The 26,138-nt window shown below is 38.0% G+C and overlaps 2 protein-coding genes across 3 annotated transcripts in view; one reads left to right on the top strand and one right to left on the bottom strand.

The window, feature by feature from the left end:
- The first annotated feature begins 264 nt into the window (after positions 1–264).
- slc25a48 (solute carrier family 25 member 48) lies at positions 265–10,227 on the top strand. The gene is made up of 7 exons (XM_030368841.1): positions 265–471; positions 1,201–1,244; positions 1,567–1,638; positions 2,255–2,507; positions 3,874–4,161; positions 7,261–7,394; positions 9,256–10,227. The coding sequence occupies exons 1-7, from the start codon at positions 426–428 to the stop codon at positions 9,370–9,372; spliced, it is 954 nt and encodes a 317-aa protein (XP_030224701.1). The 5' UTR covers positions 265–425; the 3' UTR covers positions 9,373–10,227.
- A 13,030-nt stretch (positions 10,228–23,257) lies between these two features.
- The window catches only part of cplx2b (complexin 2b), a 33,763-nt gene continuing 30,882 nt past the window's right edge, over positions 23,258–26,138 (bottom strand). For both annotated transcript variants that reach the window (XM_030368898.1, XM_030368899.1), the window contains exon 4: positions 23,258–26,138. This exon is cut by the window's right edge and continues 162 nt beyond it. In XM_030368898.1, coding sequence (XP_030224758.1) covers positions 26,103–26,138 — 36 coding nt within the window. In that variant the 3' untranslated portion in view covers positions 23,258–26,102.

Below are 26,138 nucleotides of genomic sequence, written 5' to 3'. Positions count from 1 at the left end.
TTTACAATTTATATATATTTTTTTTTCTCTCTCTCTTGTATTTACATTATTTTCATGGCCTCGTGGCTCATTTCCATACAGAGAGGGAGCTCGGTATCGTTTCAGATCCTTCAACACCGATTGGCCATCAAAACTGCATTACACCAGTACGCCTCTCTGATTGGTCAGAATAACCCGGAGCCTACTCTCCGGCTGCCTCACCAATGGCATTGAATTAGCTCTCTCCACCCATCATCCTCCCTATTTAGTTAAACTATAAGGTCCTTTGCTTTGAAAGTGTGTATGTGCCAACAACTGGCGCTTGGTTGAAGACATTCTCAGAGAGCGAAACTCTCCGCCTGATCGAACTTTGCCGTTAAGTTCAGCAGCATTTTGAGTCTGCTTTGAGTCTACAAAAACAGGGAATTGGCCACAGCAAACCAAAAATGAGTTTTATTCATTTAGACGATTTCATCGCAGGATGGATTGGGGGTGAGTCAACCAACAGAGCCTCTCAATCCCCCGTGTGACGCCTTGTTGTTATGGCCATGTGTTACGCAACGTAACCAAATATAACTGTAATTGACTGAATTTGAGTTTACATGCTAATTGGAAAAAAAAATCTTTGATGATTGATGATGATCTTTGATCTATAATCATGTCTGGTGTTCTTCAAATAAATGTTGATTTGTTTAAAAGTGATTTTCGCGCGTGCACTGTCCTTATATATCCTTTTAAAGAAATAGGGGGTAACGTTACATTGACCAACCCCTCAAAAACCAGAATCATATATACATATTGGCTAATTAAACAACGTGTATCCGATATTCCGCTAAAAGGTTCTGTCATGGATGAATTTGATATTGAGGTGTTAACGGGGTCCCAGAGTTTCAGTGTTGCATGTTGACGTTCTATATTCTGAACTCTGAATGTATAGACAAGTGCGGATGGTGTCCTCAAGGAGGCGTAGTTTTACACACTTTTAAGATTCTGTGGCAAGTGATACATTGTTTCCTTGCTCCATGGAGGCCTGTCACTGATGGCTTAAAGAAACATTTGTGTTTCGTCACGTTTCAGTATAACAACCACATTTTGCAAGTTGTGTGGGATAAGAGAATTTAAACACCAGACACCAACCCTAACCCTACATAGTTAATCTGAATGTCTTTAAATAGCGGTGGTGTGTTTGGGGTGAAATGTAACTCTTTGGCTTGGTTCCAGGGGCGTCCAGCGTGGTGGTGGGACACCCCCTGGACACGGTTAAGGTATGAAGAAGCTCTTTCACTCAGGCCAACCGCTAGGAAACACAAAGGTCGATACATGTGTGTCAATCCATAAGAGAACACAATGTGGACTGTTCTTTTAGGTCAGCATTTAAGAAAAATTGTCGTTCATATGTATCTTTTTTGTTTTTAAATCACCTATAAATCAGATTATTATTATTATTATTATTTATTTTTTTATTGTTCTCAAACTGAAAACGTAGTGCCATCATAAATACATAGTTATATTTCTCCTGTAGTCTTAGGGAAATGATGAGTATCGTTTTAAGGTTTCTGACACTGGTTAAATATGGTTTCCCGCCAGACACGCCTCCAAGCGGGGAACAGCTACCGGAACACACTCCACTGTATCCTGACCATCTACAGGAAGGAGACCGTAAGGAGCACAATACTTCCTCCCGGTTGTCTATTTCAGTCAGCTTGTTGTTCCCTCTGTCTCTCCCGCTCTTTTTTTCTCGTTCACCTGTCTTTCGCTGTCTGTTGCCTTATTATTTGTAGTGTTTGCTTCGGTCTTTCTTCAGACACACACACACACACACACACACACACACACACACACACACACACACACACACACACACACACACACACACACACACTCGCAAACACAGGATTTCCTACAAAGCATGAAATCTGAGCTATGAGGTGTGAAACCATGTTTCACACCTCATAGCTCAGATTTACAAGTTCCATAATCCTGATACCTAATTACAACTAGTTAGTCCTAACTATCTTATCTCCTGTGTCAACTACTTGTTCTTCTCCTTGTATCTTCTCTACTTGCTCTTCCAGGTGTCAGGATTCATTAAGGGCATGCCTTTAGTTTGTTAGTTAGTTAGCGACTAGTCCTAACCAGCTAGTCTACCGTGTTTCTTCCAGATGTCAGGATTATTTACGGCCATGTTTTAAGTTAGTTAGTGACTAATCCTAACCAGCTAGTCTCAGTGATTAGTGACTAGTCCTAACCAGCTAATCTCCTGTGTTTCTTCCAGGTGACAGGATTCTTTAAGGGCATGTCATTCCCTCTAGCCAGCGTCACGGTCTACAACTCGCTGGTGTTCGGCTTCTTCAGCAACACCCAGCGGGTAATCAGCAAGTATCGCTATGGCAACGAGCTGCAGCCCTGTGGCATGCTGGACCTGACGGTGGCCAGCGCCCTCACCGGTCTGATGTCCGTAGGCCTGGGCGCCCCCGTCGACCTGGTCAAGATCCGCCTGCAGATGCAGACCCAGACGGTCCTCGCAGGTGTGTGTGTGTGTGTGTGTGTGTGTGTGTGTGTGTGTGTGTGTGTGTGTGTGTGTGTGTGTGTGTGTGTGTGTGTGTGTGTGTGTGTGTGTGTGTGTGTGTGTGTGTCCATCTGTCTCTGAATGTCTGTGTGTGTCGATCCATCCGTCTGTCACTATTTGTGTGTCACTCTCTCTTTCTTTTCCCCCTTCTCTTTGTCTTCTCTGTGTGTTTGTCCCTTAACCTAAGGTTGTCAAACTGCAACAAAGAAAGGTTTGTTTGCAGTGAACCTATCTATACAATTATTCAGTATATTCTTTATGTGGCGTCCATTTTAAGAACAGAGGTAAATCTACAAGTGGTAGATTATGGATCGTGTATCAAGGCACTAAACTGAACACAGCCATGTAGGAGAAATTAAACCTTTTTATGTGGTCCAGTCCAGGACATACCTCTATCCAACCAATTTTAACAGTTTGTAGTTTCTACATGTTCAATGTTTGATACCTGTGGACAGTGATACACTCTAACAACAGGGATACTTTAACTATCATCATAAACATGTGCAGTTCTCTCTTACCAAATTCATGACTTTCATTTATAGGTTTTTAAAACAGTGAGCACATGTAATTATTATAAACATTTAGTAGCTTTATTATTTTAACCCAAAAAATAATAAAGCCCCTAACCCATTTTTACAGTTTCTTGTTTCTGTCAGGTTTCACAAAATGGCAGACGAGAACCCAATAGCACGACAAGAGAAACAGTTCAGGTGAAGAAAGTGTTTATTCCAAGCAGAGATCAAACCAGGTAGGAGCAGGCAAAAGGGAAGGTCCAAAGTCCAAAAAGGCAGGTCGATACACGAGCAGGCAAGTTCAGGTTCAGAATGAGAAGACGCGGGAGAGCTAGGTAACACACTAGACAATCTGGCAAAGAACTGAGGGAAATGGACCGGTACATATACTGAGGGGCTGATGAGGAGCAGGTGAGGAATATGGGGGTGTGGCAGGCCAGGTGAATGAAAACAGCAGGTAATGCAGAGCAGGAGGGAATAGTAGAGTCTGAAATGACAGGAGTTAATGTGGCAAAACAGGAAACAGACAGCTGAAATACAAAAGCCTTGCTGAAGTTGTGACAGTTTCATCTTCTTTCATTCCCTTAAATGTGTTCATTTGTGTGTGCGCGCGCGTGTGTGTGTGTGTATACATCCAAAACATAAAAAATAATATTTGTAAACAAATAAATATACGCTTAGCGACATTAGAATAGACAGACTCGACATTTCAATTGTCAAGCCCTCTTGCACCTCTTGTAACTTGGTACTGTATTTGTTTCACACAAAAACCAAACAAGACGTTTTCCCTTCCTTCCTCCTCCCGTTGTCCAGCGAACCTCCAGTTGGCGGGGAGCGCAGCAGGGGGCGGGAGCGTCCAGCTGGGGTCGGTGGGCGTGGCCGACCGGCGCCTCTATCGGGGCCCCGTCCACTGTGTGAGCAGCATCCTGCGGAGCGAGGGGCTCCCGGGGCTGTACCGGGGGGCCGGGGCCATGGTGCTGAGGGACGTCCCGGGCTACACGCTCTACTTCATCCCCTACACCGTCCTCTGCGGCCTGCTGAGCCCCGACGGCCGTTCCAGCGCCCACCCAGCCTCCATCTGCCTGGCCGGGGGTCTCGCAGGTAACGCGGACCAGACGGCGCCATGGGTTGCTTCGATAGCGTCAGTGATTCCTGGGTTGTTGTTGAGTATAGGGCTGTGCCGATTTTTTAAAATGCAGTCTATCTGCGATTAAATAGCCCGTCGCAACAACTGCACTAAACTTTCTGCGTCAAGCGGGTACAACTCCTGGTTATTCAACTCAAAATAAGCGCCCTGTTTTCATTGTTATGAGCCGATCAAATCGAACCACATCTATCTTTCTCTTATCTATCTAGCTATGTCTCTTTTGCCTTCTCTTTATCTACCGATCAAATTAGGTCTGGCTCTGGCAGCAGTTTTAAAGGTTACATTGTAATATATTTTCCAGACTTAACCTTATTGTCAATCACCTTTTCAAACCAGAGGTATTAGTTACTTTTGATTACACCCTCATAATTGTATACACTATATGTATATACAGTTATTTTAATAGTTATTTTATCTCTTTATATAACAGTTTTTGCAGGTGAGTAAAAAAAACAATGTACCTTCTCTTCTCCTCCTCTCCACTTTAGCGTTGCACTCCAGATAGTCCAGGCAAATTCCGAGGCCTAGTTCCAAGCCCGCTCGATAGTGTGGTTTTAATCAGAAAAAAGCATGCCCCTGGTTTGTGTTTCTTGCACATCAGACACGGGTCTGTTAGTCTGCCGTTTTACGGGCTTTAAACAAGAGTTAGAAAAAATTGATGCTAGCTATTTGGCAAGTAACACAAAACCAAACCAAAACCTGTAGTAGAATTTTTTGAAAAATCCTTAGAAAACAATTTATTCTGAAGCTGCTGAACGTTTAACATCCAAAAGCAGATGTTGAATGATATGATGAGTGATGAGATTGAATGATGAGATACATGGCTATGTGGATTAAACAATCAAATATGTTTGCACAAAGAATCAAATGATATTCATGGAGGGAGGGACAGATAGATGGATAGGTAATTGGGACCGCTTGTTCTTGATCAATCAAAAAGGTACTCACAACACACCAGATTGGGTGTCATTAGAGCGATTCCGACCAAAGTGGGTCTGACCAGAGTGGGTCAGACCAGCGTTCTGTTGAGAGACAGACAGTTTTTTGTTCTCAGCCCGGTAGCGTGGGGCTGTCTGTCTCTGGGTGGCGCTCCATGTCAGCCCCCCTCCCGTGAACCAGATCTCCTCATGTGGCAGAGTAACACCGGAGCCATCGGCGAGCCCTGCAGCTGCTGCTGTGTCAGCATGTCAACGGGGGAACGGCTGGGACAGCTAGCCTTACTGTTTACTGGGTGCTTTGGATTCTGGGAAGGGAAACCCAGATAGTAGGAAAGGATTTGTTGATTTGTTGGTGTGTGCAACTGTACTCGTTGGTGTGTGCAACTGGACGAAAAGAAAATGAAACAGAAAGATGAAGCGTACTTTTTGCTGATGCTACACCTTAAGCTAGGTGATCGATTATTTTAATGCCTTCTTGAGTCAAGTCAGTATAACATGACAACTCCTCAAGTTGTCATGTTATACGAAGAAAGGCAGTTCAAAGATATGAAAGCAAGTCAAGGAAGGGATGATGACACGGCAAAAACAAAGTTGCTCTCCTGTTCTTCCCGTTCTTCGTCTCAATGTTGTGATGCCGCGTCCCTTTGACCCTGTTTCTCTGCGAGTGTGATTCTGTGGACATATGTCTACCCCTCTGCGACCATGGTGACAACAGCTGTAAGGTTTAGCGAATGATTGTTTTCATAAGAACAAAGCATTGCCTTGATCAGTTCCCTCATAGTGGGGGGTTTTATTTTTGTTTTGGGGAAGACAATCCAAATGCTGTGTTCAGTTAACTATTACCATATGCAGTATTCAAACATCTGGTCTACGAACACAGACCAAGATAGACAACTAGCACATCAAGCGGAAAATATCCACAAAGTGTAACTGTGCTGGCATAAATTAATGAGAAAAACTAGTATGATATTTGTATAATGATTTGTGTACGGATTATTATTGAGCTAGTATATCCCTATTGCTGTATGGATTTGTGTATGTGTATGAATTGTTTGTGTATGGATTATTATTGAGCTAGTATATCCCTATTGCTGTTAGGAGAAAGTCCTCTCTAAGGTCTTAAGGATCTGTCGGATAAAAAGTTGGCATATTACATCCGAGAATGTGCATAAAGTCTGGCATTATTTTAAATTGACCTTGTAAAGTTATGGAGAAATGTTGCCTGACTGCATCCAGGGGAGCTTTCATTGGTCAATCTTGTGCGGACTCTAAAGTCCCCAACCTTTTTTTACGCCACAGTACTCAGACAATATTTCCGTGGACCGGTATTATCCCGTATTCTGTTACCCGTCATAAAGAGTGTCACCAGGGCTCGCTGTTGTTTATTTTCTGCAACATCCACGAGCGCCTAGCGTAGACGGCCATGAAGTCGTTCACGTGCAGAAAATGTTTTGTTTTGTTAAACCATCTGAACAAGATCACTTCGTCAATGATTTGGTTTTGAACAAGCTACTTTTCAAGGGCAGCAATGAAAATATAATATATATATAAATATATATTCTTCCTTCGCGACCCAGTTCCACATGAGCCGCGACCCCATACCGGGTCCCGACCCCCAAGTTGGGTACCGGTGCTCTAATGCACGTAATATGAGAGCTTTTCTGCCTGCCGCAAAAAGACTGTAGGTCTCCTCCACTGTCAGACTGGGGGATGTCAAAACGGGACGTTAAATGTTAGCGTTAAGCCTATGGTAAGAGGGGGCAATTCAGCCACTTAATCCCTCACCTTCAAAGCATCCGTCGATCTCACAGTGAATTGAACCTGTACCACGTAAGAGAGGACCGAATCGTGCTTAACCTTCGTTTGGTGTTTTTATGCTACCATTATAATCCTTCTGTGTCCCTTCTCAAGGGTTCATTCCCTCTTGATATGGTGAATTTTTCCTTTCTACCTTTTAGAGGGTTTTTGGTTGAGGTAAATAGTTGTGTAATGTGGGACCTGTGAAGACCTTTGAGATTTTCACCGTGAATAAGAGTTGTACAAATAAAACCGAACTGACGCGCAGACCTCGGACTGGCCCCCGGGACTCAACGTTTTGCCGCTCTTGACCCGCAGGTTCGATCTCGTGGGTGACTGCGACCCCGGCGGACGTGGTGAAGAGTCGCATGCAGGCGGACGCTCAGCTGCACAGGAAGTACACGGGCATCCTCCACTGCATCAGCCAGAGCTACCGCACAGAGGGACTCAAGGTGAGAACCATGCCGTGTCCGCAAGGCGCTGGGCTGCAGCCCCAATAGCTGCAGCCTAACGTGTAGGCTGTCCATGAGCCTCATCGTGTTATGTTGTACCATGTGCTATGTTGCGAAAACCTTTGATGTCGTCACTGATTACACTTGAAAATAACTAGAAGAAATACAGCTTTTGATAGTAATTTAGTGTTAATGGGATTGAATTGGACTCTAGGGTTTGAATGCTATACAAACGTATACAGAAGCACTACTATATATATATATATATATATATATACTATGTATTTTTGAATGTACATAGGAAATGAAAATGAAACTTAAAGTAAAGTACACAAAAGAAGGTGTCCCAGAGGTCCGGAGTAGGTTAAAGCAGGAGGCGGGGCTGGTTGGCTTTTCTCTTCTTAGAATTCAGTTTCAAGGACGGCTCTGTTTATCATGTGCACGTTTCTGAGGTCATATCTTCTCCATATCATGACTCCATATGTTCACTGTGTACACACGTCTCTATAGTTCTTATGACAAGTCCAATGACTTTTTAAGGGCTCAATTTTTATGTTTATAAAATACTAGAACAAAAATAAAAGTATATATATATATATATATATTAGAGCTGTCAGTTAAACGCGTTATTAACGGCGTTAACGCAAACCAAATTTAACGGCGTTAAATTTTTTATCGCGCGATTAACGTAATTATTTTATAAAAAAAAAAAAAAAATTTTTTTTTTTTTTTTCTTTGGCTCAAAACAAAGAAGCAGTAGCCTGACTGCTATGTTCAAATGATATTTGTTCAAAGCAGTCGTTTAATTGCACTATAGGCTCTTTTTTTGTATCGTCCTGTTTTGATCAGTGTATATGCCAATGTTGTTATCAATAAAAAATCATTTACACAAGGCAAGCCGATGCACTTCACCATTTTGATAAGAGAATTAAAATGAGAAGAATTATGGGACAAAAAAATCAAGGGATATTTAGCATAGAAAAAAAATTTGCGATTAATCGCGATTAATTAGAGTTAACTATGACATTAATCACGATTAAATATTTTAATCGCTTGACAGCTCTAATATATATATATAAATAAAGCGACATATATAATAAAGGATAGTATAAAACACGTTAATATTTCTACAAAAAATCCACCAATCCAATTATACGTACGCGTAGTAAGCGATTGTCATTGTCAGTACAGTTCTGTAAACGTGCTTGCTCAGCCGAAACGCACGCACACGCACACACAAACACACACACACACACACACACACACACACACACAACTGCATGTTGCAGTAGTATCTTATGTTAGTTTGATCATAATATAGGATCGTACTTTCATAATTCGAGAACATAAATCTGTCTCTCACAACACTAAAGTGCAAAACAGCAATATAATTTTGCACTTGTATGTGCATATGTGTGTGTGCGTCTGTGAACATGAACATGGAGGTCTACCCTGGAGGTCGTGGAGGGCTAGCCTGCTGTGTTTTGGCAGACTAAGTAGTACAGTGTGGGATGGAACAAAGGATCAATAGCTGGCCTGGTTGGCCTCTTATCCCAGAGGGAAGGTCACTTCTGTGGTGGTCAGACAGGGTTACTCGGAACTGCAGTGGGGGGTTTATTAAAGGACATATTCAGTGGAAACAAACTGCTTTGAAACACAATGACACAATGACAATGTCATGCACATGAAATAAAAGAATAACAGGCCTAGAAAAAGACATATACAATTATGTAAAGTGAACCAAAATACTGTACAGAAAGAAAATACTTTATTTGAATAACTGAGTGGAGCGGGTTCATACTGCACCACGAGTCTGGTCTCCCTGTGTTAAAGCGTGTGTTTGTGTTTCCTCTCTCTGCAGGTGTTTTTCCGCGGCGCTTCAGTCAACGCCATCAGGGGCTTTCCCATGAGCGCCACAATGTTCCTGACTTACGAACTCTCCCTCAAATTCTTCCGCAGCTTCCGAAGGCACCAGTAACATCTCTTGAGACTTCTGGAATGATCTCTGGATTACGGAAATGATCTGTTGAAAGTTGTAAATCAATCTTTTGAGAGTTCTAGAATGATGTTTGGAGGATTCTAAAACAATAGAATGGAGGTGACTTTTTATCCGAAAGGAATACGTTTACTTTTGGAAAAAACCAAGGACCTGCCATCAAAAATTACGTAAATCACGTGTGATTCTCAACGGTTGTGTCCCACGGAGCGAGAATAACACAAAAGCATCCTACTGGGACTGGGAGGTGTATGTTCTTAGCATGTTACCACATGTACCTGCATCTGTTTCTTATATTAAGGATTTAAGTAGTTTATTTGGCCCACTTTTAAGGTATATCATTTTTCTTCAAAAAGGCATTTGTTTAAAAACACAATTTAGTGTACTGTAGTGCTCATGTTTTTATGATCAACCAATTTAACGTAGTATCAATATTGTTTTCTTGATTTTTCGACACTGCATAAGCAATTCATTGCGATAATCAATCAATTAGAACAATTCATATTAAGTTGATTACATTTACCCAAAATACGAAGTGCAAATTTAGTACAGCTATTAATCATCGTAATCGATATAGGCTTGACTTCTGACACATTTCATAATCGAGTAAATTCAATTATATCTATAAAACTATTTAATCTGTAAATATTGCAAATATTTAAATGCTTTTCTTGAAGGGATGGTTTTTAATTTTAGAATGAAACTCATTTTTCTCACAGAATTGTAAAGACACTTTATTTTTTAAAGTATTTTATCTGCTGTAAATATTTAAATAGCTTTCATTACAGGCGGGAAGAGAGATGGTTGTTTTATTGTAAATAAAGTTTTCAAATTCAACCCCTGCTTCTTTGAAATGTGCATTTTTTCACAATGCACATTGGACCTCTGCATCATAAAGATAAAGGGGCTTTTTTAGAAAAAGCCTACACGTGATGTTGTTTATTTTGAGGACTCTGGTCGGATGACCGGTTAGTAGAAAAAAGTGTGGGGGTGCATTACCTCGTCAGAAGATAAGGCTTATCACCCGAAATGGAGCCAGAAGATAGACTCACTGTGTTTGTCATCTGCTGTGAAAAACCGAATGCGCTGTGATTGGTTCACTTGGTAAGCATGGAGTACGTGTTTATATATATACATTTATATATATATATATATATATATATATATATATATATATATATATATATATATATATATATATATGTGTATATAATATATATAAATATGTGTATATATATTAGAGCTGTCAGTTAAACGCGTTATTAACGGCGTTAACGCAAACCAATTTTAACGGCGTTAATTTTTTTAAAGAGCGATTAACGCAAATTATTATTTTTTAACAAATAAAAATATTTTTTTTATTCTTTTTTTTTTGGGCTCAAAACAAAGAAGCAGTAGCCTGGCTGCTATGTTCAAGGCATATCTTTGTATGTTCATCGTTAAATTGCATTATAGGCTTTTTTTTTGTTAATCGTGAGTTAACCATGGCATTAATGCGATTAATCGTGATTAAATATTTGTATCGCTTGACAGCCCTAATATATATATATATATATATATATATATATATATATATATATATATATATATATATATACTGTGATGCAATGTCCTGCAATGACCACTTGGTGGCATCAGCATCACTTTTTAATTACTGCACAGAAAATGAATGAGCTGACGTTTGCACTCCTGTATGTTATATATTAATTACTTTAACATGTCATGCTTGATATATTCAAGACCAAGAACACTAGCAGTTAGTTGTTCTTTTGTTGTTTAAAAATCCATAAATATATTGAGAGCCATTCTGCCCGATTAAGTGTACCTAATTTTTCAACAGAGGTGAAACTGTGACTGCTGTTTAATGTAGCTTAAGACATTATTTGCTGCCATAAGTGTTTTTTTTCATGACGACCAATAAAAAACGACAGTGTTACCCCTTATATTTTATTTGACAAAGACAACAGTGTTACCCCTTATGTTTTTTTTCATGACGATCCAATAAAAAGCAAGTGTTAACCCATATGTTTTTTTTCATGACGACCAAAGAAAAATAACGGTGTTACCCCCTATGTTTTATTTGATAAATATCGACAGTGTTACCCCTTATGTTTATTTCATGACGGCAGATAAAAAACGAGAGTTACCCCTTATGTTTTTTTTCATGACGACCAATAAAAAACAGCAGTGTAACCCCTTATGTTTTTTTCATGACGATCCATAAAAAACGACAGTGTTACCCCTCATGTTTTTTTTCATGACGACCAATAAAAAACGACAGTGTTACCCCTTATGTTTTTTTTCATGACGACCAAAGAAAAACAACAGTGTTACCCCTTATGTTTTTTTCATGACGACCAATAAAAAACAGCAGTCTTACCCCTTATGTTTTTTTTCATGACGACCAATAAAAAACAACAGTGTTACCCCTTATATTTTATTTGACAAAGACAACAGTGTTACCCCTTATGTTTTTTTTCATGACGACCAATAAAAAACAAGTGTTACCCCATATGTTTTTTTTCATGACGACCAAAGAAAAATAACGGTGTTACCCCCTATGTATAAATTTGATAAATATCGACAGTGTTACCCCTTATGTTTATTTCATGACGGCAGATAAAAAACGAGAGTTACCCCTTATGTTTTTTTTCATGACGACCAATAAAAAACAGCAGTGTAACCCCTTATGTTTTTTTCATGACGATCCATAAAAAACGACAGTGTTACCCCTCATGTTTTTTTTCATGACGACCAATAAAAAACGACAGTGTTACCCCTTATGTTTTTTTTCATGACGACCAAAGAAAAACAACAGTGTTACCCCTTATGTTTTTTTCATGACGACCAATAAAAAACAGCAGTCTTACCCCTTATGTTTTTTTTCATGACGACCAATAAAAAACAACAGTGTTACCCCTTATATTTTATTTGAAAAAGACAACAGTGTTACCCCTTATGTTTTTTTTCATGACGACCAATAAAAAACAACAGTGTTACCCCTTATATTTTATTTGACAAAGACAACAGTGTTACCCCTTATGTTTTTTTTCATGACGACCAATAAAAAACAAGTGTTACCCCATATGTTTTTTTTCATGACGACCAAAGAAAAATAACGGTGTTACCCCCTATGTATAAATTTGATAAATATCGACAGTGTTACCCCTTATGTTTATTTCATGACGGCAGATAAAAAACGAGAGTTACCCCTTATGTTTTTTTTCATGACGACCAATAAAAAACAGCAGTGTAACCCCTTATGTTTTTTTCATGACGATCCATAAAAAACGACAGTGTTACCCCTCATGTTTTTTTTCATGACGACCAATAAAAAACGACAGTGTTACCCCTTATGTTTTTTTTCATGACGACCAAAGAAAAACAACAGTGTTACCCCTTATGTTTTTTTCATGACGACCAATAAAAAACAGCAGTCTTACCCCTTATGTTTTTTTTCATGACGACCAATAAAAAACAACAGTGTTACCCCTTATATTTTATTTGAAAAAGACAACAGTGTTACCCCTTATGTTTTTTTTCATGACGACCAATAAAAAACAAGTGTTACCCCATATGTTTTTTTTCATGACGACCAAAGAAAAATAACGGTGTTACCCCCTATGTATAAATTTGATAAATAACATGACGACCAATAAAAAACGACAGTGTTACCCCTCATGTTTTTTTTCATGACGACCAAAGAAAAACAACAGTGTTACCCCTCATATTTTATTTGACAAAAACAACAGCGTTACCCCTTATGTTTTTTTTCATGACGACCAAAGAAAAACAACAGTGTTACCCCTTAATGTTTTTTTTCATGACGACCAATAAAAAACAACAGTGTTACCCCTTATGTTTTTTTTCATGACGACCAAAGAAAAACAACAGTGTTACCCCTTATATTTTATTTGACAAAAACAACAGTGTTACCCCTTATGTTTTTTTTCATGACGACCAAAGAAAAACAACAGTGTTACCCCTTATATTTTATTTGACAAAAACAACGGTGTTACCCCTTATGTTTTTTTTCATGACGACCAAAGAAAAACAACAGTGTTACCCCTTATATTTTATTTGACAAAAACAACAGTGTTACCCCTTATGTTTTTTTTCATGACGACCAAAGAAAAACAACAGTGTTACCCCTTATATTTTATTTGACAAAGACAACAGTGTTACCCCTTATGTTTTTTTTCATGACGACCAATAAAAAACAAGTGTTACCCCATATGTTTTTTTTCATGACGACCAAAGAAAAATAACGGTGTTACCCCCTATGTATAAATTTGATAAATATCGACAGTGTTACCCCTTATGTTTATTTCATGACGGCAGATAAAAAACGAGAGTTACCCCTTATGTTTTTTTTCATGACGACCAATAAAAAACAGCAGTGTAACCCCTTATGTTTTTTTCATGACGATCCATAAAAAACGACAGTGTTACCCCTCATGTTTTTTTTCATGACGACCAATAAAAAACGACAGTGTTACCCCTTATGTTTTTTTTCATGACGACCAAAGAAAAACAACAGTGTTACCCCTTATGTTTTTTTCATGACGACCAATAAAAAACAGCAGTCTTACCCCTTATGTTTTTTTTCATGACGACCAATAAAAAACAACAGTGTTACCCCTTATATTTTATTTGAAAAAGACAACAGTGTTACCCCTTATGTTTTTTTTCATGACGACCAATAAAAAACAAGTGTTACCCCATATGTTTTTTTTCATGACGACCAAAGAAAAATAACGGTGTTACCCCCTATGTATAAATTTGATAAATAACATGACGACCAATAAAAAACGACAGTGTTACCCCTCATGTTTTTTTTCATGACGACCAAAGAAAAACAACAGTGTTACCCCTCATATTTTATTTGACAAAAACAACAGCGTTACCCCTTATGTTTTTTTTCATGACGACCAAAGAAAAACAACAGTGTTACCCCTTAATGTTTTTTTTCATGACGACCAATAAAAAACAACAGTGTTACCCCTTATGTTTTTTTTCATGACGACCAAAGAAAAACAACAGTGTTACCCCTTATATTTTATTTGACAAAAACAACAGTGTTACCCCTTATGTTTTTTTTCATGACGACCAAAGAAAAACAACAGTGTTACCCCTTATATTTTATTTGACAAAAACAACGGTGTTACCCCTTATGTTTTTTTTCATGACGACCAAAGAAAAACAACAGTGTTACCCCTTATATTTTATTTGACAAAAACAACAGTGTTACCCCTTATGTTTTTTTTCATGACGACCAAAGAAAAACAACAGTGTTACCCCTTATATTTTATTTGACAAAGACAACAGTGTTACCCCTTATGTTTTTTTTCATGACGACCAATAAAAAACAAGTGTTACCCCATATGTTTTTTTTCATGACGACCAAAGAAAAATAACGGTGTTACCCCCTATGTATAAATTTGATAAATATCGACAGTGTTACCCCTTATGTTTATTTCATGACGGCAGATAAAAAACGAGAGTTACCCCTTATGTTTTTTTTCATGACGACCAATAAAAAACAGCAGTGTAACCCCTTATGTTTTTTTCATGACGATCCATAAAAAACGACAGTGTTACCCCTCATGTTTTTTTTCATGACGACCAATAAAAAACGACAGTGTTACCCCTTATGTTTTTTTTCATGACGACCAAAGAAAAACAACAGTGTTACCCCTTATGTTTTTTTTCATGACGACCAATAAAAAACAGCAGTCTTACCCCTTATGTTTTTTTTCATGACGACCAATAAAAAACAACAGTGTTACCCCTTATATTTTATTTGAAAAAGACAACAGTGTTACCCCTTATGTTTTTTTTCATGACGACCAATAAAAAACAAGTGTTACCCCATATGTTTTTTTTCATGACGACCAAAGAAAAATAACGGTGTTACCCCCTATGTATAAATTTGATAAATAACATGACGACCAATAAAAAACGACAGTGTTACCCCTCATGTTTTTTTTCATGACGACCAAAGAAAAACAACAGTGTTACCCCTCATATTTTATTTGACAAAAACAACAGCGTTACCCCTTATGTTTTTTTTCATGACGACCAAAGAAAAACAACAGTGTTACCCCTTAATGTTTTTTTTCATGACGACCAATAAAAAACAACAGTGTTACCCCTTATGTTTTTTTTCATGACGACCAAAGAAAAACAACAGTGTTACCCCTTATATTTTATTTGACAAAAACAACAGTGTTACCCCTTATGTTTTTTTTCATGACGACCAAAGAAAAACAACAGTGTTACCCCTTATATTTTATTTGACAAAAACAACGGTGTTACCCCTTATGTTTTTTTTCATGACGACCAAAGAAAAACAACAGTGTTACCCCTTATATTTTATTTGACAAAAACAACAGTGTTACCCCTTATGTTTTTTTTCATGACGACCAAAGAAAAACAACAGTGTTACCCCTTATATTTTATTTGACAAAAACAACAGTGTTACCCCTTATGTTTTTTTTCATGACGACCAAAGAAAAAACAAAAGTGTTACCCCTTATGTTTTTTTTCATGACGACCAATAAAAAACGACAGTGTTACCCCTTATGTTTTTTGTCATGACGACCAAAGAAAAACAACAGTGTTACCCCTTATGTTTTTTTTCATGACGACCAATAAAAAACAACAGTGTTACCCCTTATGTTTTTTTTCATGACGACCAAAGAAAAACAACAGTGTTACCCCTTATATTTTATTTGACAAAAACAACAGTGTTACCCCTTATGTTTTTTTTCATGACGACCAAAGAAAAACAACAGTGTAACCCCTTATATTTTATTTGACAAAAACAACAGTGTTACCCCTTATGTTTTTTTTCATGACGACCAAAGAAAAACAACAGTGTTACCCCTTATGTTTTTTTTCATGACGACCAATAAAAAATAATGGTGTTACCCCCTATGTTTTATTTGATAGATATCGACAATCCAACAGAAGACATCAACCAGACTTGAACCCCGGTCCCAAGGGGCTTCGGCAGAGTGCACTCCACTGCACCACAGAGGCGTTGACAACGCACGATAATCAATCATCAATAAAGAGGATACACATGACATTAAAATGTTTGTGTGCATTTCTATTATTTCCCTTATGTTTTTTTTCATGACGACCAATAAAAAATGACAGTGTAACCCCTTATGTTTTTTTTCATGACGACCAAAGAAAAACAACAGTGTTACCCCCTATGTATAAATTTGATAAATATCGACAGTGTTACCCCTTATGTTTATATCATGACGGCCGATAAAAAACAACAGAGTTACCCCTTATGTTTTTTTTCACGACGACCAATGAAAAAAGACAGTGTTACCCCTTATGTTTTTTTTCACGACGACCAATGAAAAAAGACAGTGTTACCCCTTATGTTTTTTTTCACGACGACCAATAAAAAACGACAGTGTTACCCCTTATGTTTTTTTTCATGACGACCAAAGAAAAACAACAGTGTTACCCCTTATGTTTTTTTTCATGACGACCAATAAAAAACAACAGTGTTACCCCTTATGTTTTTTTTCATGACGACCAATAAAAAACAACAGTGTTACCCATTATGTTTTTTTTCATGACGACCAATAAAAAACAACAGTGTTACCCCTTATGTTTTTTTTCAAGACGACCAATAAAAAACGACACTGTTACCCCTTATGTTTTTTTTCATGACGACCAAAGAAAAACAACAGTGTTACCCCTTATGTTTTTTTCATGACGACCAATAAAAAACAACAGTGTTACCCCTTATGTTTTTTTTCATGACGACCAAAGAAAAACAACAGTGTTACCCCCTATGTTTTATTTGTAAGATATCGACAGTGTTACCCCTTATGTTTATTTCATGACGACCAATAAAAAACGACAGTATTACCCCTTATGTTTTTTTTCACGACGACCAATGAAAAACAACAGTGTTACCCCTTATGTTTTTTTTCATGACGACCAATAAAAAACAACAGTGTTACCCCTTATGTTTTTTCTCATGACGACCAAAGAAAAACAACAGTGTTACCCCTCATGTTTTTTTTCATGACGACCAATGAAAAAAGACAGTGTTACCCCTTATGTTTTTTTTCATGACGACCAATAAAAAACAACAATATTACCCCTTATGTTTTTTTTCATGACGACCAAAGAAAAATAACGGCGTTACCCCGTATTATTTATTTGATAAATATCAACTTTCCAACAGAAGGCAGCAACCGGACTTGAACCCCGGTCTACAGTGGCTTAGCTAGAGTGCACTCCACTGCACCACAGAGGCGATGACACAAAACACAATAATCAATCATCAATAAAGAGGATACACATGACATTAAAAGGTATGTGTGCATTTCTATTATTTCCCTTATGTTTTTTTTCACGACGACCAATAAAAAACGACAGTGTTACCCCTTATGTTTTTTTCATGACGACTGATTAAAAACGATAGTGCTACCCCTATATTTTATTTGACAAAGACAACAGTGTTACCCCTTATGTTTTTTTTCATGACGACCAAAGATAAACAACAGTCTTACCCCTCATGTTTTTTTTCATGACGACCAATAAAAAACAACAGTGTTACCCCTTATGTTTTTTTTCATGACGACCAAAGAAAATCAATAGTGTTACCCCGTACGTTTTAATTGATAATTAACGACAATCCTACAGAAGACATCAACCAGACTTGAACCCCGGTCTCCAGTGGGTTAGGCAGAGTGCACTCCACTGCACCACAGAGATGATAACAATACACAATTACCAATCATCAATAAAGAGGATACACATGACATTTAAATGTATGGGTGCATTTCTATTATTTCCCTTATGTTTTTTCATGACGACCAATAAAAAACGACAGTGTTACCCCTTTTGTTTTTTTCATGACGACTGATAAAAAACAATAGTGTTACCCCTTATATTTTATTTGACAAAGACAACAGTGTTACCCCTTATGTTTATATCATGACGGCCGATAAAAAACAACAGAGTTACCCCTTATGTTTTTTTTCATGACGACCAATGAAAAAAGACAGTATTACCCCTTATGTATTTTTTCACGACGACCAAAGAAAAACAACAGTGTTACCCCTTATGTTTTTTTTCATGACCACCAATAAAAAACAACAGTGTTACCCCTTATGTTTTCTTTCATGACGACCAATAAAAAACGACAGTGTTACCCCTTATGTTTTTTTTCATGACGACCAAAGAAAAACAACAGTGTTACCCCCTATGTTTTTTTTCATGATGACCAATAAAAAACAACAGTGTTACCCCTGATTTTTTTTTTCATGACGACCAATAAAAAACGACAGTGTTACCCCTTATGTTTTTTTTCATGACGACCAATAAAAAACGACAGTGTTACCCCTTATGTTTTTTTTCATGACGACCAAAGAAAAACAACAGTGTTACCCCTTATGTTTTTTTTCATGACGACCAATAAAAAACAACAGTGTTACCCCTTATGTTTTTTTTCACGACGACCAAAGAAAAACAACAGTGTTACCCCTTATATTTTATTTGACAAAGACAACAGTGTTACCCCTTATATTTTATTTGACAAAGACAACAGTGTTACCCCTTATGTTTTTTTTCATGACGACCAATAAAAAACAACAGTGTTACCCCTTATGTTTTTTTTCATGACGACCAAAGAAACACAACAGTGTTACCCCTTATATTTTATTTGACAAAGACAACAGTGTTACCCCTTATGTTTTTTTTCATGACAACCAATAAAAAACAACAATGTTACCCCTTATGTTTTTTTTCAGGACGACCAAAGAAAAACAACAGTGTTACCCCCTATGTTTTATTTGATAGATATCGACAGTGATACCCCTTATGTTTATTTCATGACGGCCGATAAAAAACGACATAGTTACCCCTTATGTTTTTTTTCATGACGACCAATGAAAAAAGACAGTGTTACCCCTTATGTTTTTTTTCATGACGACCAATAAAAAATAACAGTGTTACCTCTTATGTTTTTTTTCATGACGACTGATAAAAAACGACAGTGTTACCCCTTATATTTTTTTTCATGACGACCAATAAAAAACAACAGTGTTACCCCTTACGCTTTTTTTCATGACGACCAAAGACAATCAACAGTGTTACCCCGTATGTTTTATTTGATAAATAACGTGATTCCAACAGAATACAGCAACCGCACTTGAACCCCGGTCTCCAGTGGCTTAGGCAGAGTGCACTCCACTGCACCACTGGACAATACAATATAGACAAGCATTAATAAAGAGGATATACATGACATTAAAATGTATGTGTGTATTTCTATTGTTTCCCTTATATTCCCTTATTTTTTCATAACGACCAATAGAAAACGACAGTGTTACCCCTCATGTTTTTTTCAAGACAACTGATAAAAAACGACAGTGTTACCCCTTATATTTTATTTGACAAAGACAACAGTGTTACCCCTCATGTTTTTTTTCATGACGACCAATAAAAAACAACAGTGTTACCCCCTATGTTTTATTTGATAGATATCGACAGTGTTACCCCTTATGTTTATTTCATGACGGCCGATAAAAAATGACATAGTTACCCCTTATGTTTTTTTTCATGACGACCAATGAAAAAAGACAGTGTTACCCCTTATGTTTTTTTTCATCACAACCAATAAAAAACAACAGTGTTACCCCTTATGTTTTTTTTCATGACGACCAAAGAAAAACAAGTGTTACCCCTTATGTTTTTTTTCATGACGACCAATGAAAAAAGACAGTGTTACCCCTTATGTTTTTTTTCATGACGACCAATGAAAAAAGACAGTGTTACCCCTTATGTTTTTTTTCATGACGACCAAAGAAAAACAACAGTGTTACCCCGTGTCTTTTATTTGATAAATATCGACATTCCAACAGAAGACATCAAGCGGACTTGAACCCCGGTCTCCAGTGGCTTAGGCAGAGTGCACTCCACTGTACCACAGAGGCGATCACATATTAAATGATCATCAATAAAGATTATACACATGACATTAAAATGTATGTGTGCATTTCTATTATTTCCCTTATGTTTTTTTTCATGACGACCAATAAAAAACGACAGTGTTACCCCTTATGTTTTTTTCATGACGACTGATAAAAAACGATAGTGTTACCCCTTATATTTTTTTTCATGACGACCAATAAAAAACAACAGTGTTACCCCGTATGTTTTATTTGATAAATAACGACATTCAAACAGAAGACATCAACCGGATTTGAAACCCGATCTCCAGTGGCTTAGGCAGAGTACACTCCACTGCACCACTGAGGCGATGAAAATAGAATACAATCAATCATTAATAAAGAGGATATACATGACATTAAACTGCATGTGTGTATTTCTATTATTTCCCTTATGTTTTTTTTCATAACGACCAATAAAAAACGACAGTGTTACCCCTTATGGTTTTTTCAAGACGACTGATAAAAAACGACGGTGTTACCCCCTGTTTTATTTCATAAATATCGACGACATTTTATTTGACAAAGACAACAGTGTTACCCCTTATGTTTTTTTTCATGACGACCAATAAAAAACAACGGTGTTACCCCCTGTTTTATTTCATAAATATCGACATAAATATGATAAATATCGACACCCTTATGTTTATTTCATGACGGCCGATAAAAAATGACAGTTACCCCTTAAGTTTTTTTTCATGACGACCAATGAAAAAAGACAGTGTTACCCCTTATGTATTTTTTCACGACGACCAAAGAAAAAGAACAGTGTTACCCCTTATGTTTTTTTTCATGACGAACAATAAAAAACAACAGTGTCACCCCTTATGGTTTTTTTCATGACGACCAAAGAAAAATGACAGTGTCACCCCACATGTTTCATTTGATTAAAACGACAGTTACCCCTTATGTTTTTTTCATGACGACCGATAAAAAACGACAGTGTTACCCCTTATATTTTATTTGACATAGACTACAGTGTTACCCCTTATTTTTGTTTCATGACGACCGATAAAAAACAACAGTGTTACCCCTTATGTTTCATTTGATGAAAACGACAGTGTTACCCCCTATGTTTTTTTCAGTTTTCTGAACAAATCAATTGTCTGTGTAGGCTGACGTTGGCTATGACGCAAAACGCAGAACTGTCCATAGCTGAATATGGTACTATGCTGATTTTACGTAAGCATGTTGGTGTTCAACATCTGTTGTAGTTAACATTCTAAAACTGGTGTATAATGTTGCTGCCATATTAATAGACACGTGGAATGTTATCGTTTTGATTCTGTAATCCCGCACGTAAACTGGTTGGCAAAAAAAGAGCAAAGACGGACGGTTCACTTGACGGAGAAACCGTCACTTTCCTCATATCAGACAACTCGTAACTCTGGATGAAAATGAAGGCTTTCTTTTATTGCCACTTTCCTTTGTAAACCTTTAGAAATAACCTCCTGAATCCTTGTTATAACGCTGTGTATAATCCCGGACCGCAACAGCTTGTCGACATGTTGTTGGTGTGTGAAATTCAGCACAGTATCAGCCGAGTTGACTCTAATTTCCACATTCGCGTTTATCAGAGCGGAGCCCAGAATGTGACGTCACCCGTCATCTCGTCTCTGTAAACAATAGATGTTGCGCAGCATTTATTATGACGTCATTATATAGACTCTCTCTCAGCACCCCCCCCCCCCCCCCCCCCCCCCCCCCCCCCTCGGACTGACTTTCCGCGTCCCTGGCCATGAGCCAGCTGAGTATGATCACCGACGAAAGCTGATGATAAAGAGGAGGTATTCAACCCTTCACAGAGGCAGCCCACATGCTCTGAAGCCCTGACACGTGCCCTGTTGAGAGAGGGTCTTAATAGCCACCCTATAGCTGTACTATATGCAAAGTCCTAAATTGAATGGCAGATCTGATTCGTGGGCAGTTTATTTGTGTAACTATTTAGCTTGGACAATTTTGTCCAGGAAACACACAGTAAATGTAAGGTACATGTCATTAAGAATCAGGTAGGGGTGTCTTAGGGCACAAAGAGGCCTACAGATTTGTCTGTGGACATTGGGGGATCCGACCCAGTAACTTCACCATCGAGTCGAGCACCCTACTACAGCAGCTTGCCCCTTGATTTATGGGAACATTAATTTTTTCCAAGTTTTCACGCCGTCATTGGGATCATCTCCATGGAAATGTGTCAGGGATGCATGGTTATCCAAGGTGAGCTGTTAAAACATGATGATTTCACACCCTCAGCGGGTTGAATACCGAAAAAATAAATAAGAGAATAATTCAGTCAGACAAAAATTCTACAACAAAATTTTTACTAAAAACACATTTGGGTTATAATATCATAAACGCCAATATTCTAAATACTGTGTTTTGCGTAATTGCGCATCCCCTTGTATCATTTAAAAATATTTTAAGAGTAGCCATTCCTGTCCAAACTAAATCACCATCTTATCTAAATGTTTATTTTAATTTATTAAATATAAAATGCACAAGATTGCAAGCAGAACAATAAAACAACCACTAGCCCTGCAGACTAGACTAGACCAGATGTAACCAGACCGGATCAAGCTGAGGCCATTCCTGACTAGACTAGACTTGACCAGACTAAACCAGAACAACCTTAAAACTAAACTAGACTAAACAAGAACAGACCAGACCAGACCAGCTCAGACCAGACCAGAGCAGACTAGGCCAGGCTAGACTAAACAAGACCAGACCCGACCTGCCCAAACCAGACAACAATAAACCAGACCACACCAAACTAAACGAGACCAGATGAGACCCCCACCTCCCCCCCCCCCCCCCCCCCCATGCCTATAATCCTCTGGATGGAAAAAACATAGATTCTGTTGCAAGCAGACAATCAGAGATACAGAGATTCTAACACAGTATTTATTATATTATTATCATACTTACAAATTATCATTGTTAGAATGAAAGTTACTTATACTATAATATTATAGTTTTATTTTTGTAATCTTTTGGCATTTGGTTAGCATGCGTACAATGAGAAGGATGAATTATTTCACATGTATTCAACATGTTTTAACATGGCACCACACTGCAGACCGCCTGTGCACAGAATCATTTCTGAAGACAATGGAACGTAGACTAGGGCAGCCCCAATGCACTCACAACACGAGAACGTAGGAAAGAGACACACATATAAACATAGACATGTAGAGTACATACATATAGATATAGAAATACAAATACAAGTACATGTAGACACTTTTCATCTTTGCGTATACTGTTGGATAAATAACCAAAGTGAGGGTTTACAAAAAGATATGCAAAAAATAATATTCATATAAACAAACATGAGATTTAACTCCAATGAGGGACTATTTTAAACAATTAACATAATTATTGCAATTAAAACATTATGGCTTTGTCTAGTGAGAAGATCCTATCTGAGTTAGAAAACCAAACCAAAAAAAAAGAAGAAAAACAGTAATGCTTATAATTATGTTGTTTTTTTATATTATTCATCATTTAGGTAATTCTATTTCACAATCTAATGTATTGGTAATTTATTATCCAACAACTAAGCACCTAAAGATAGTTAGCAGATAATTACAGAATCATTACCTCTTTTCGTGTACTTGGTGTAGCATCATGCTTTCTCTATACACTGGATCATTATCCTATGTATAGAAAGTAGTTTACTAGATAGAAATGTGCATCATTCTGTAGCGTTTGCATGTGACCAAACACGTTACTGAATGGTTTGAATGACGTGGAAATACTTTTACTTTCCTCTTTAAAAAAACAAATGTAGGCGTTCCACTTACTTCGATACAATATACTTGTTTGAGGCTTAATGCAGAATTAACTTATGATGGTATATTTGTTTATACTTATTTATGTACCGAGTGCAATTTAGTGTATTTGGATAGGTTGGCCCTATATTCTGCTTTGTAGTCTACTGCATGTTTGATTGCATAGACCTCACAGTTCAGAGGTCAGTGTTCTGTCTAAACACTAGGTGGCGCTGATCACTAAAGAAATAAGTCAGTATCTCTAATATTTCTTTGGTCTGGATGTCTGTTGTTTTAGCATTCTGATTTTACATCAGAGCGGGGGAACCAACCAATGGGAAGAAAGGTTGCAGCTGTGTTTTAAGCCAACGGAAAACTGAAAATAATGTTTTGCGTTGAAATTAAGGTGTAAACATAGATATATATATAATATACTTCAAGAAAATAATTTATAAGGAATCAGTTAGTCAAGTGCTTAATGTACCATTTTCATTGTACTTAATATGTGACAGGAAATGACATCATGTAAAGTACTGGCTACAGCCACCTCATCCTGTGTTTTGATTGTCCATGGGACAGCACTAACGCATGCAATGGTAAATATGTCTGACGTTAAGTAAGAAGATAGGAAGGAATGTAGGAAGGAAAGAAGGTAGGAAAGAAGATTAGTGATCGTAAACTTCCCTTGCCGGGATAAGAAGGTTGGAAAGTTCTTCAACAATCTGAGCTAACCTTCCTGGTGGTTGATTATAGAAATTGGTCCATAAACGGGTGACACAATCTTGGGAAACAGCTTTAGAAGTCTGGCAATATGGCAGTGTAAACAGCTAAACTGGATCGAACATTTTCCTAAAGGGTTAGAGCTGAATATTTGTTGAAGTCCCCCCTGTAGGGGCATACACGAAGGCCTAGGTATTCATATCTTGATGAAAATAACAATGGACCATCCATGTCTGAGTTCTATTAGATAGCAGGTTATCGAAAGGATTCTTCCGCTTCTGCACGCCTTTTCTTAAGTCTTTGAGGAGAACCTAAACATAGCATTCACTACGATGGTGTTCTTTCAAATCTACGCTGATGCAATCTGCTCTGTCAACAAGACATTAATCACATCATGTTGCGTGACAACCATAGACCTGACTCAAGCTGTGATGTGACAAGTGCACGCGCCCTTAGTATCAGCCTCAGTGACAATCCTCAACTAAAGATGAAGATATGAAGGCACGTGGATTGTACGATCATCCAAGACAGGGATCGGCCACCAGGGATTACTATAAAAATAGAAAATTGGCAGTAAAGTAAAAATCAAAATGTCCCATCGATCTTTCTTTTCTTTCTCTACTAAAAAAACACACCATAAGTGAGAGGACTAACATTATTTTCCCAGCATGCCGTTCCCCGCCAATCCCTTACATATGGGAGATGACCTCAACAGTCTTAACACCTGACCTGACCGATGTGTGGTGTCATTTGTTTTAGGAATGTTTAAGTGTGAAACACCAGAATCACCCGAGCGCCATCGCCGGTGCCCTGAAAGAGTCAGCGTCATCATCATCGCGACACACATCTTTCTGTACAAAATGGAAGTAAAAAAACAACAAAACCGAAAAAAGCAAGAAAAAAGGACGAATACAAATTTTCTAGGAAGGCAGTGTGTGTAGCCTCTATCTCTATAGTAAAGATTTCATAATTACGTTCCCAGAAACCTTTTGCGCTGTCCCCCAAATCTCCAACGTCAGCAGAACCCTGTTCATCTTCCATCCTCCCCCTGTAATAACCAAACACACACATCTCCCCCATGCACCGACGAACCCCAAGCTCTCTCTCACCATCCCCCCCTTTGTATAGATATATATTTCAAATCCCCCTCTTTCCCCTCCACCCAGCCCAGGCTTGACCAGAGCGGCTCCCCTGGGCGTCGGGCCGTTTGTTTGGGCGTACATACAGAGTGCTTCTACTTCTTGAACATGTCCTGCAGCGGCCCGGGCAG

Source organism: Gadus morhua, chromosome 10, assembly GCF_902167405.1.
Source record: "Gadus morhua chromosome 10, gadMor3.0, whole genome shotgun sequence".
Taxonomy (NCBI): Eukaryota; Metazoa; Chordata; class Actinopteri; order Gadiformes; family Gadidae; genus Gadus; species Gadus morhua.
This window is presented reverse-complemented; position numbering and strand designations above follow the sequence as displayed.